This window comes from Pseudoliparis swirei, chromosome 2 (assembly GCF_029220125.1).
Source record: "Pseudoliparis swirei isolate HS2019 ecotype Mariana Trench chromosome 2, NWPU_hadal_v1, whole genome shotgun sequence".
NCBI lineage: Eukaryota > Metazoa > Chordata > Actinopteri > Perciformes > Liparidae > Pseudoliparis > Pseudoliparis swirei.
The window spans coordinates 10,292,248-10,305,923 of record NC_079389.1 but is presented as its reverse complement, the minus strand read 5'-3'; the positions used below and the strand labels follow the sequence as shown (position 1 = coordinate 10,305,923).

The window sequence follows — 13,676 nt, the reverse complement described above, 5'->3', positions numbered from 1 at the left end:
TCTTAACTAATATAAAAACAAATACCGCGAATAACCAAGAAATTTAGTTGGTATGAGTCTGCATTAATCTTCAGTCAGGAGTAGCCCCACCCATCTAACCTAATAAACTAACCTCCATATAAAAAAGTAAAAAAGTAGTAAAAAAGTATGAAAAGTTATAAAAAAGTTACAAAAAGTTACAAAGTTATAACATTTTTTAAAAAGTAAAAAAGTAATAACACATTTAAAACCATTCACACTCACACCTATAGGCAATTTAAAGATCAATTAACCTGAGCAAGTCTATGGACTGTGGGAGGGAGGTGGAGAGGGAACCCACGCTGCCAAGGGGAGAACGTGCAAAGTCCTCACAGAAAGGACCACCCCGACTGGGAATTGAACCGTCAGCCCTCTTGCTGTGAGGTGACAGTGCTAGCCACTACACTACCTTGCAGCCCCACCCATTTATCCTAAAAAACTAACCTCCATATAAAAAAGTAGTCAAAAAGTATGAAAGGTTATAAAAAAGTTACAAAAAAGGAGCGGAAAAACACATAAAACTAAAACGGGGACAGTTAAATAACTATAAGAGCTATCAAAAGAAGCTGAATGATAAAGTTATAGCTAACACTTCTGTCAACATTTTGAAGGTGGAATTGTTTCTTTAGCTGAATGTATGCCGGTATTGTACGCTTTTAAAGTTGAACAAGTTTAAGCGGATTTGAAGATTTCCACCATTGGATCCCATTCATTATTTGTTGCATAAAAATATTAATCATTTAAAAATGTGAAAAGCTAAAAAATATTTGAAAATATACAGTAATAGCTGAAGGTTATCTGAACATTTAAAAAATTTAATTTCTGAATTAGCTAAAAATATGAAGATACTGTAAGCTTTTTAAAGTTGAAGATTTTCTCCATAGGAACTGATGAATTAAAAATAACATAAACGTATTTAAATATACAAACATTTGAAACATTTGAAACATGAAAAGTCAGTCCCCTCTATTCCTGAAGAAGCTGCATTTTTTAATATTTGAATGGTTCAAATAGCTGAATATATGAAGGACTAGAAGAGGGACGAAAAAGGTACGGAAGAAATAGAATAATAAGTTGATAGAAAGAAGACAAGAACAGTAGTTGGACTGCTGAAGCATTCCAACTCATTACAAATATAGATATTTTTATACATAAAAGCAAAATACAATGTTGTACAACACAAAATGATGAATTTCTTCTAAAGTATAGGGGGACTATTTAATTTGATAACGTAATTGGTCATACCAAATGCGAGTCACGCTCTGTCCCTCTCTGTACAGCCCTGTGTTGCATGAGTGCACTAAGATTATGTTTTATCTTTATCAGTCAGATATGGCTATACGATCAGTTACCTAGAAACAGGAACACAGCAGGCATGACTGTGCATCGCCGGTGTACGTATTTATCGTTTGTTTTATAGTTTAGTTGGAAAAACGAAAATATTTGAAATAAGAAAAAACGGAAAGCACTGCCTTTTTGTATTTTTTGTCTCTATACGAAAAAGAAAATACAAGAAAAATAATAAAAGGTATTAAAGGAACTTATTAACATTATATAACTTTTAAAAATGACGGGTTGGGCCATATTTACGACCCCTTCCAAAACGTAGTGAAACTGTGGGGGAAAAGCATTTTTTAAATTCCTGTCACTGAAGTGGAAACTAATATACAAATATTGAATTACCCACTTTGTGCTCCAAGATTGTTAATGTTTTACTGACCTTAATTATTCCATAAACGTTGTCCAGGGTTATGTCCATTTCCAAGATCTGATAAATGTGAGGTGTCCTCCAAAGAGTGTCATTGGATCAGATATTACTTGTGAGCTTCTGCTCTGAGCTGAGGAAGGTCATGACGTATTAATGTAAATGTGTTAGTGGCCAGCAGGGAACCTGGGGGACCCAATAGCCCTGTTGTTCAGTTTTACAGGAACAGCAAACTACCTCTATTCATATATTGTTATTTATATAATCAGAATTAGTGTTAAGTTTGTACACATACAATTAATATGACTTATAAAAATGTACGGGCTATAAAAAGGCAACAATGCAAAACAATCATTTGACTCCTATAACCATGTGAGACATCTTCGAAATGTGAGGAGCTGCATGTGCTCTTCAGGCTTACAATAACTCACACAGTCAGCTCCGATCACACAACACAGTGTTATATCATTCGTTAGATCAAAGTGCATTATGTCATTCTGTCAGAGGGGCAAAGACACTGACAGCAGAGTTGGAACAGAACAGGTTAGATGTTAAATGAGTCTGACAGAAACAATCATGATGGTGCAGTGATGATATAGTAATGAAGGTAAAAATAGAAAGCACAGGTAAGAATAAACCAAGTGTCTCTTTATTTTAATTGTATTATCATTGTTTATTGCCTCGTGAGCAACACATTCTCACTCAACCATGAATATTTGGTTGTAAAATGACACAAATATAACAAGTAAAATCATGATGTTTATAACTAGGTTTCAAATTAACCATGAGTATTAAATATCCGAGAAAATAAACAGCATTAAATACGTCAGTATCGATAAGCTAGATCAGAGACACAGGGTAAATATAACTAATTGTGTGGTTTGAATCCACTTATACGTCATCTACTGGTAGAACACACCTTTGCTCTGCTTATCCTCATAAAGACTCCGCTCCTCGTTCACTCAAGAAAAAACAACACATGGGTAACAACTTTGCACTCACAAATGACTTAGATTAAACTATGCTATTTGTCTGCACTCCTATTGCCGTGGCTATTTGTGGACATATTTGAACTTCCGGGTCGCCTGCCGTCTGTCTTCAAAAGAAAAAACTAAAGAAGGATTTACAAAAACTAAAATTGTTATTTTGAGTTCTGTTCCCTCGTATTTTATTCGGATGGGAAAAAACCGTTGTGCAACCGAAAACAGAAAAAAACATAGAATTTCTGTATTTTCGACTAAACGAAACAACAAGCGACCACAACGTACCGAGCCGGTCAGACAGCCATACGTCTCGAGCTAGATCCTCGGAACCCGTCATCGCTAGACACTGCGCGTCGGGTGAACTCGTCAGCCGAATGACGTCGCAACGAGTCGTACCGCGAGAAAGCCCGAGAACATGGAAACAGGACAACAAAAATAAATTTGTGGAACAACAAGCTTAGAGTGCATGATGGCGGCGTCGCTGCTTCGCCGGGACAAGAAAGCCACCGCCGCCCACTTGAAGGCAGACTTGAATCGGACTGACAATGGCAACGGGGTACGACAACTCCAGGAGCTGCTCGACGTTGTGCTGAATCCCGAAACCCCAGCGGCGGACACCGAGGCTCTCGACTGGTGCAAATGTCTCATCGCATCAGGCGAAGGCTTCGAGGAGTTCTGCAAAACCGTCCGGTCCTACGACAACGCGACCCTGTGCGGCTTGGTCTGGACGGCCAATTTCGTGGCGTACCGATGCCGGACCTGTGGCATCTCCCCGTGCATGTCCCTGTGCGCCGAGTGTTTCAACAACGGAGACCACACGGGCCATGACTTCAACATGTTCCGGAGCCAGGCCGGCGGGGCCTGTGACTGTGGAGACGGGAATGTCATGCGGGAGAGTGGGTAAGTCCGAGCTAACGCTAACGCTAGCTGCTAGCGAGACCGGGGAAGCTAAGCTAACGGCCAGTGACATGTCTCGGTGTGACGGTGGGCTAATTTAAATGATACCATGTCCTCACCTGCGGAGTCTGTTTCGCTTCCAGGTGATTCCGTGAGATGTGGAGGCAGATTACAGCCCGTCAGCAGCTGTTTCTATTACGATGCTGCTGCATTATTAACCCTCGACCAAGTGCGTCAAGTTATCTCTCCTCAGAGGGGCTAGCCAGGCTAACCATCACTGTAATTATTATACCCGCAGCTATAGCTCGAGGTTTCTGTATTACCGACGAGGGAAATATATAATGGTATTATATCGTCATATGAGATGAGACATCTTAATATCGTAGCGTGGCATATTTGTCTTGTCCTGGTTTTAAAGTCGACTTTAGACTAAAGCCATGTAATTTTCTGAACTTGGTCGTTTTCTGCTCTATTATCTGCTTTAATCTATTTAGTTAATATATACACATTACTGATGGTTATTTACCAGTTATCTCGTTGCGTACATATTTTGTGTACCTTACAATATCGATATAGAGGTATTTGAATAAAATATTGTGATATAAAAATGTTCTCCAGATTTCCCAACCCTTTTGCAGACAGGCATAGCTATGATTACAATTATTGTTGTTATTGTTCATGATAGTTTCCCCTATCTTAGATATATTGCAATATATATATATATATATATATATTGCAAGACTGAGGTGAAACATATCCTTACGTGCATAGTTTTTATATTGTTATTCAGAAATAACAACATATTGTGACTTCAAGCAGCTGACTTTTCTGCTGACCAGTTTGTCATAATCAAACAGTCTGAGCAATATGAGCAAGAGTAGTTAGTGTGTTGCTATGGATCATACTATGTGTATTGGGTTAAAAACAAAGAAGCTCCAAGTTGCTTGTCCTGTAGTGCTCAGCTAATCACACCTGTTTTAAACTTCAACCCAGTGGAATAATCAACTAAATGTAGTGCTGTGATCACAAGTAAATCTATTTAACAGAATAAAGGTCAAAATAATTTATTTTTTTACATGCAACCTTCTGGTTTGCCACGACCAATATGGTGCCTCTACTGGAAAGATACTATAATTCAAACACAACTTGATTCTAAAGAGAGAGAGAAGGCTGCTATGACCCTTCTGGGAGGTCCGGAACATGAACTGTTTGTCGTTTTTCTCTTCCAGGTTTTGCAGACAGCATCGGTTGAGAACAGGGGAGAATGTTCCCTCAATACCTCAAGACCTTCTCCTGATGTCTGAGATGGTCCTTCCTCACTTCATCCTGTGTATTATACAGTATCTGAGAGATGGATACATTGAAGCAGGTGAAGACAAGCATGACAGTCTTCTCTTTATGGAGATAATATACGTTGGCTTTCTAATCATCTTAAACAAATACTGTAACTATGAAAATGACTTTCACAATCCTAGTATTAAAAGTATTTCCTATTTTTTTAAATAATTTTTGATATTTTATATATGATGTGGGTCTAATGTTGCATATCAGATGCAAAACAGAGTGTTATACAACTCTTTACATCCACAGTAATGTAATTACTGAGTATACTGATATATCTCTTATCTTGCTTTACCAGACCCCTCAACTGAGCGGGATCTGCAGAAGGTCCTACAGCAGCTGGAACCTCAGATCTCCTTCCTCGAAGAGCTCACCAAGATGGGAGGTGCAATGAGGACTGTACTGACGAAGATCTTGACCAATCAGCAAACATTCAAGGAATTGAGCATGGGTAAATATCTATACTGGAGTTTGTGTTCAACCAATTATTAAAGTAATATTATTGTGTGGTTTCTTAGTCCCAGATAAGAACATTTCAAAACCTGAAATAAAAACCAAATGCATATTCTAGAATGTAAACATTGTTATTGTTAAAATATAAAATGTTTTTGGTCCGCATTTTCATCCAAGCTGTGGATTCGGAACGGAATATAAAATCCATGGGTCCTTTACTTAAGTTTTCTTTCCCTTTTGAAATTTTTCACTGATACCAATTGTTGCAATTTTTGTTTTGTTTCACCGTTGCAGGCCAAGAGGAGAATGTGTATGCTAAAAAGAACTATGACAAGTATTTGTCAGCCTTGCAGAATTCAGGTTTGGTGTCCGTGGAGGAGAAAGCCCAAGGTGCGACTGCTGATGTCACGGTTGGTGCTGAAGGAGGTGCAGGAGCAATGGCCCTATTGGGTAAGAGAACCATTACCTGTTATATGAAGCATATTGTCACTAACCATCTGCGGGCGTTGAAATTTGCCTCAAAACTGGTCTGAAGTTGTTGATGGTTTTCATCGGCTTTTATGAGTCTGAGCCTCGCAGGTGTCAGAAATGTTAAGTTAATGTTAGGACTGATCTTTCACACACTATTCGATCGCACCAAACACTTCCGCACAGTATTGAACTGCCTACATCATAGTTATTCCACATAATAATGTATGATATCATTAGTTTAAGATTAACAAATATAGTTATTTGCCAAACAGCTCAGATCTCAGCACTTTTTTTCTAGAGAAATGAAATCTTGACTTTTAACCCAGGGCAACTGTATGTTTGTGTCCGGTGGCTCGATGCTGTTTATGACTACTTGGCTAAACATTTTTCTTGGTTTTCTTAGGAACCACCGCACCAGGAAGCCCGGATGAGTCGAGTAAAGAGGTTTGTGCCAGCATCATGCATTGAATAACTAACTCATTTTAACCAGTTTGTACTTAAATTCAAAAGACCATTCTTGCAGTTTTTATTAATAGATTAATCATTTTGTCTTTTAAAATGTAAATAAAAAATGCCCATAGATTTCTTGAATCAGTTTATATTTTTGGCATTGTACTTAATACTTTCCTAGCTAAATGAATGAATTATCATCATGGTAAATTGAGTTTCTTTTTAACATGAAGTAAGTATTTTTCAGTTTGATATGAAATTATCTGAAGTAACTGTTCAGCATTTTGTAAAGGTGTTTTTTCTTCTTCTTTTCTCTCAGGAGGACCAAGATGCAGGACAATCTGTTGGACAGAGGAAGAGGGTTAAGCTGAGCAGTAGTACCAAAGGTAAATGTAAAGGAAGTATAATACACGAGTACATGGTACACAAAATGGCCATCTTATCATGTGCCTTTTCTGCCCTCAGATCCGTGTGTTATTGACTCGCTGAAGCATAAGTGCTTCCTGGAGGAGTTGCTGTTTTGGACCATAAAATATGAGTTTCCCCAGAAGATGGTCACTTTCCTACTAAACATGTTGCCAGATCAAGATTACAAGGTATTTACTCTCACAATTACATTATTTCCCCAGATGCATGTCTGGCTGAAACTGAATTGGTGCTATCTATATATATATATATATATATAGATTAAACTATCAGGAAGCTACTTGTTTTTTACAAAATACAAATCATGCTTTCTGTGTCAAATCAACAATTTTTATACGATAATTGTTTTAATGACTATTTTACTCAAATATTAGTTGTAATCTTATTCATCTCATGCTGGGTTAATGTTTTGTTTGGAGGGTCAATAAAGACTTATACTCTATAAATTACTGTATAATGTATAATCTTGCTATATATATATTTTTTTTTTATTAGGTTGTTCAAAAGTAACGGCATCATAACAGTAAGCCTTAATTGTGTTATGGGCTTTCTCTTCCTCTCTGGCAGATCACATTTACAAAAACATTTGTTCAGCATTATGCATTCATCATGAAAACTCTGATGAAAAGCCATGAGTCAGATACCATGTCCAACCGCATTGTACATATCAGTGTGCAGCTGTTTAGCAACGAGGAGCTGGCTCGGCATGTGACGGAGGAGTGTCAGTTGCTGGATATCATGGTCACAGTCCTCCTCTACATGATGGAGAGTTGCCTTATTAAAAGTGAACTTCAGGGTAAGCTGTCCAATTGTGTCAGACGTCTAATCATTTTGGATTTAACACATGTACATAACATCATACATGTACATAACATCATACATGTCATTATATTTATGTCATTACTTGATTATTTACTTTAATCATGAAAACTGATTTTTTTTCTCCGTAGTACAAATTGTGTACATGAAGCCTGTGAAATGTTTTCAGAAAGACTGCTTTCAAAAAATCAAACTGAAATCATTTTAAATCCTTGCAGAAAAAAAACATGCATCGATGTTTCGTCCCTCTTTTATACTGCAGTCAGAGTTGTTACTCTGTCGTGCAGGCAGCTGAGTCATGCAACTTACAAGTGTATTGTCTTTCTCCTTGTATTTGTCTCTTTCTTCTTGATTTTAAATTATGAAATGTTAAGTTAATGTTTGTGTTTCTTGTTTGTTGTTTCAGATGAAGAGAACAGTCACCATGTTGTGGTGAACTGCAGCGAAGCTCTGTTGAAGAACAACACCTACTGGCCATTAGTTAGTGATTTTATTAACATCCTCTCACACCAAAGTGTAGCAAAAAAGTTCCTGGAGGACCATTCATTGTTGATGCTGTGGATGAGCTTCGTGTCATTTTTCCAAGGTAAGTCGTAGTTGGATAGGTATTTTTTTTGATAATTCAGATTAGAAGTTTAGCAGCTGAGACAAATGGTCATGAAACATATGTTGCTCTTGGATCCCATAGCATCTTCTCCAGGTCGCACTCAACCCTTGATTTGAATGCTTGTCCATAGTTTCTGTTCGACTTTATGCATCAACATTATGCTTAGCCAGACACAGACAGGCCTCACCCGTTCTCTACTGATAATGCCTCAGAAAGAGTGATTTGTGAGGTGTATGACTGTCGCTGAATTAGGAGTGTGCTTGTTGCTGTGTCTACTCCACCCCCACGTCCCTAAAAATATCACTCACCCTCGCAAAGTGGGCTGGAGTATCCTCTTGCTGACTTAATGTGCAGTGTCACTATTACATACTCTGCATGTCTGCTGTTCTGCTCCTGCTTTACATTCTTGTGTTTAATAGAGATATATTTGGCTTTCATCCGTCACGTTTTATTTCTAAGAATAGAAAGCCATTTGCTAATATGGTAACTTATGTATACACAGACATTTTAATATGTGCATGATCAAAGAAATATATTCAGAGGTAGGTGTTGAAATTTCTAAACGCAAGGCCCACTATGTTTTTCATATTGATTGTTCATATAAGGATTAAAATCTAACGTGGGTACTGTTTTAATATTTTCAACCATTTCCCTCTCTGATAGGTATGAACCTGAATAAGCGGGAGTTAAATGAACATGTGGAATTTGAGTCGCAGACATACTATGCGGCATTTGCGGCAGAGCTCGAAGCCTGTGCGCAACCAATGTGGGGTCTCTTGACACACTGCAAAGTCAAAGTAAGTCTGTCTTTACACTCCGGCTACTCTCACACATCGCCTGTGTGCATTCCTGAACACATCCTGGCATGCATGCACTTACTGTCTGACACTGTGTTGATGTTTAACTAATTCTGTTCACAGGAGACGCAGGAATATAGTAAAACTGTGGTGCGCTACTGCTTGGAGACACTGCAGATCTGGTTTGATGCCATTGGCTTCATTGACGAGGTATATTCGAAAGCCAAACCACTGTGTTTACAACCAAGGCGTTCTCCCCACCTGTTTCTCATGGCTCTTATATCTTTTATAGCCTGCTCCAAATCAAGTGACATTTCACCTGCCACTGCACCGTTACTATGCCATGTTCCTCAGCAAGGTATGTCAGAAGCTTTCAGCTCTTTAAGACATCATTCTGCAAGATGTTCAATGTGTGTTTTAAAAAAATATAATTGTTTGAAAATCTCAGGCTGTAAAGTGCCAAGGCCTGGACCTGGATAGCCTCCTGCCGGACCAAGAGATGCTGATGAAGATAATGGTGCATCCTCTCCAAATCCAGGTATAACACATGGCCTATAAACAGATTTGTGTTTTTTATTCATGTCTATATTCTCTCCAAGTCTGTAGCCACATGGTAACTAATATGTTGCTATGTATGGCTATAGGCAAGCCTGTCAGAGATCCACAGCAATATGTGGGTCAGGAATGGTCTGCAGATCAAGGGACAGGCTATGACCTATGTGCAATCACACTTCTGCAACTCCATGATTGACCCAGACATATATCTGCTCCAGGTTGGTATTGCTATATTCTAGAAACTATCAGTATCAGCCATATACTGTAATAATAGTCATTATTTTCATTTTCTGTTCCTATTTTCTTTTTCTTTTACAGGTCTGTGCATCTAGACTAGATCCTGACTACTTTATCTCAAGTGTGTTTGAGAGGTAAGATTTAACTCTTTCACATGCATTCATATAATATCTTACAACTGTAATTCAATGCTGTCTTCTGTCTCACAGGTTCAAAGTGGTAGATCTATTGACCATGGCATCTCAGCATCAGAATGCTGTGTTGGACTCTGAGCAAGAGAGGCCGATGCTTGAAGGAGCACTGACCTTTTTGGTCATATTGACGAGCCTTCGTGTTCATTTGGGTAAGTGGTACAACAGAGGATTCACATTCTTCAATAGCTTAACTAACCACTTACAATAAAATAAAACGAGCCTCACTAAGGCTATGTAATCAAATAAGCCAATGGTGAATTAAACTGCGTTATTTTAGAGGAACTGTGGTCACAGGCAGACTGTGACTTAAATTGACTCAAATACACAACATGCTATTTGCTATGATCTTCAACATTTTGTCCTTACATTCTACTTTTCACTCACTAACAGGGATGACGGATGACGAGATCCTTCGTGGTGAAATGGTCTCGCAGTTGTGCATGAATGACCGCACACACAGCGCCCTGTTAGACCTCGTATCCTTCAATACAAATATGTTAAAGATAAATTATATTCTGTCATCCACAGCAATTATTTTCCTTAACAGTGTTCTCTTAGATTCCTGAGAATCCCAACCCGAAGAGTGGTATTGTTCCAGGGAGTTGTAGTTTTGAGGAGATGCTCTCTGCGGTGGCTGATTTCAAAGCACCGGTGTTCGAGCCTGGAGGCTCCATGCAGCAGGGCATGTACACACCGAAAGGTAGGATATGCATGTGGAAGGCAGGATTTATAACGGTCCATTGTAGCAAGAACCCTTCTGGATGTACTACAAGTTTCTTGAAGTGGTGATGCTATATCCATAACACCCTCTAGACACACAGCTTTTAAGGCAAAAGTAGCACTCAGTAGTTCTTCCTTGTACTAAGTACGTCGCAGTCACGTCACAGTGAGCATTCTGCAGCTGCGCCCCAGAGACGGAGAACATCGGTAACACTTGTGGGAGTTTTTCACACTATATACCTAACTCGGATATGTAGAGCTAGTGTAGAAATTGTGCAAATGTTCCCTTTAAATCTAGGTATAGGTAGATATGTACATATCTTACGAAACCAACCGAGAGGGAATGCATACAATATATATTTGATGACTTTGGATTCTAATTTGTGAATAAAAATTAGTCAAAATGCTGAAAATGAAAAGCCCGAAAGCCTTGAGCATTAGAGCGATGTTATTTGTACTCGGCAGACCACTTGGGGGCAGGCTTACACCACTCGCATGGAGAAAGTGAAAATATGAAGAAATTGAATCAATGTCACTTTTTACCAGAGGTCACAAACCATTTCTCTATTCTTTTCAAAATTAGCGGAGGTGTGGGAGAAGGAATTTGACCCCATCATGGTCGTTCTCAGAACGGTCTATCGGCGTGACGTCCAGTCTGCAATGGACAGATACTCGGCATTGTAAGTTAACACTGTTGCCTTGGTTTCACAAAGTAAAAGGTGTGTTTATAATTTAGATATTTGATAAGCAGGGATTTTTATTTCAATGTTTTTATTGTTGTTTGTCGCATAATGTCTTCACATTTTGCTTGACCGTCCTCGATTCTTTTTCACGCTCAGTCGTCCTTGACCAAACCTGCAGCGTGCTCTGTTTAGTGTCGTAGGGTCAACTCTTTCTCTTCTACCCACAAAGGGAGATGATAAGACAGGTCAGATCTACTGGGTGCTCAAGTTGGTTCCAATTAGATAGCTGTCGAGGAGAAATCAATATTTCTAAACGTATGTCTAAATTGTAATAGAATTGTGGAAATCTTTCTTGTTTGATTGTGGTACAGACCTCTCCCAAGACAAACGCGTGCATGGAGGTGAAGGAGATACCTTGAGGTTCATTTTCTTTATGGTCGCTGCAATGTGTGAAGATGCTAATCATAATGAAGGGTCTCTCACTGAGACCGTCTGTGTTTGAAATAGAAGTTGGGAAGATAACCTTTTTTTTTTTAATGGGATTTTAGGACTTCTTTGTTAGCGCTTGAAAGTAGTTAATTATACTTCTTTTACATGCACTATATTACGCTTTTCTAGGCTTAGCCAGCTGAAACGAAGTCATATTTTTCCTTAAAACATATTGAAGCTGCCACAGCCACCTTCAGAGTTTGATACCAGCCTCATGTTGCTCATTCACACTGTTTGAATATGATGGATTGCCTGTCAGGCTGGACCTAGTTTTATATAACACTGATCCCATCATCACTAATACAGGGAGTGACTGTGCGGCCCGTCGGCTGCTTTGTTGCATAGACTACAATCTTTTGTGCAGTGAATTGCTCTGAACAATGTAAGGTGTCACGTCATTAAACTCTGATTCCATCGGCTTGCTTTATGTGGAAATACAACTATTCTGTCGAATGTAAGCTCGCTCACGCACTTATTGGTATGTTAATGAATGACTATGTTCTGTGTGTTACTCCGTCACTGCTCTGATCGTTTCTTTCTTGTTGACTACGTCACCTAGTTTAAAACAAGCTGGCATTCACACTGGCAACCCATGGCCACCTTACAAGGAGAGGACGGCTCTCCATCCGTGTTACAAAGGCCTCATCAAGCTGTTGCACTGCAAGACGCTGCACATTGTGATATTCACTCTCCTTTACAAGGTGAACCTTTTTAACGACGAGTCATGGGGTATATTACGGGTTGATCTTGCATCCAAATGAATGTTTTGAGCTAAATTAGAAGTGCATGTTTATGTAATTGGTAGAACTGTAATATCACTGGGAAATCATTCAAGTTGACATATTTAAAGATATTGGTACAATACCAGAAAGGCATAATGAAGAAAACAAAGACAAGTATTGACAGGCACACGATTGTTTAATGTTCACAACAGGGGCTGAGTTGCTATCAGAAGTGAGGGGGGTGATATGTGTCTGCTCTTCAGTATTTACTTATGGTTTGATTTGTCTAGATATGGATGGATCATCCGAACATGTCAGAGCATGTGCTGTGCATGGTGATGTACCTGATCGAGCTGGGTTTAGACAACCAGGTTCAAGACGACAAGGAGGATGAGGTGAGATTCGGATGTCTGCGTTACAACCTCGCGTCTCACTACCCAGACTTCTAGTGTCCATCAGTGTCTTACCGATCCTATGCTTCCAGGAGCCTTGCATTGAGGAGCACTGCCACGACAGCTGGTTCCCTGGCACAAACCTGCTCTCCAACCTGCATCATGTCATCAACTTTGTGAGGGTTCGGGTTCCTGAAACGGCTCCTGAAGTGAAGAGAGAGGCCCCTCCGAGCACCAGCACCGAAGCTTCTTCTTATGGTCAGGTAAGAGATTACAGTGTGATGTCGCTGTAATAAAAACACCCCAAAGTTAAACCCCTAGTGACTATACTGAAGGCCATTTTGTTGTTTACTGTATAGCTCCTCCCATTACAAATGGCAGTGAAATAAACCAGTGGTGGGCAAGAACTTCTATATGCGCAAGACCCAGACATTGTTCTAAGGACACCCAAACTAAAAGGTCAATGATAACTGGATTTTAATTTATACAATCTCCAAAGATATACTCCTATGTCAATGTTGCTATGTGTCTGCTTAAATGTTGGCCATGACCACTTGATAAGTGAAGGGCATACCAGGCCTGTAGTGCTGTCTGTTTCAGAATAGAATAAGGCGTGGTTCCCACTCGTTCAGTTGGACACACACAACAATACATGATGCTAATGCTGACTTGAATTGATGGCTCTGTGCTGCAAGTAAACAAAAACATGCATGTATT

At 39.2% G+C, this 13,676-nt stretch overlaps 1 protein-coding gene across 1 annotated transcript in view; it reads left to right on the top strand.

Moving 5' to 3' along the window:
- Positions 1-2,388: 2,388 nt before the first annotated feature.
- The window catches only part of ubr3 (ubiquitin protein ligase E3 component n-recognin 3), a 40,019-nt gene continuing 28,731 nt past the window's right edge, over positions 2,389-13,676 (top strand). The window contains exons 1-22 of the mRNA XM_056423560.1: positions 2,389-3,606; positions 4,833-4,972; positions 5,243-5,395; positions 5,692-5,847; positions 6,272-6,312; positions 6,638-6,704; positions 6,784-6,914; positions 7,312-7,540; positions 7,970-8,149; positions 8,834-8,967; positions 9,091-9,177; positions 9,260-9,325; positions 9,416-9,505; positions 9,612-9,740; positions 9,841-9,893; positions 9,969-10,102; positions 10,344-10,429; positions 10,512-10,653; positions 11,257-11,353; positions 12,405-12,546; positions 12,858-12,962; positions 13,052-13,222. Coding sequence (XP_056279535.1) covers positions 3,173-3,606; positions 4,833-4,972; positions 5,243-5,395; positions 5,692-5,847; positions 6,272-6,312; positions 6,638-6,704; positions 6,784-6,914; positions 7,312-7,540; positions 7,970-8,149; positions 8,834-8,967; positions 9,091-9,177; positions 9,260-9,325; positions 9,416-9,505; positions 9,612-9,740; positions 9,841-9,893; positions 9,969-10,102; positions 10,344-10,429; positions 10,512-10,653; positions 11,257-11,353; positions 12,405-12,546; positions 12,858-12,962; positions 13,052-13,222 — 2,967 coding nt within the window. The 5' untranslated portion in view covers positions 2,389-3,172. The remainder of the gene's footprint in view (positions 3,607-4,832; positions 4,973-5,242; positions 5,396-5,691; positions 5,848-6,271; positions 6,313-6,637; positions 6,705-6,783; positions 6,915-7,311; positions 7,541-7,969; positions 8,150-8,833; positions 8,968-9,090; positions 9,178-9,259; positions 9,326-9,415; positions 9,506-9,611; positions 9,741-9,840; positions 9,894-9,968; positions 10,103-10,343; positions 10,430-10,511; positions 10,654-11,256; positions 11,354-12,404; positions 12,547-12,857; positions 12,963-13,051; positions 13,223-13,676) is intronic.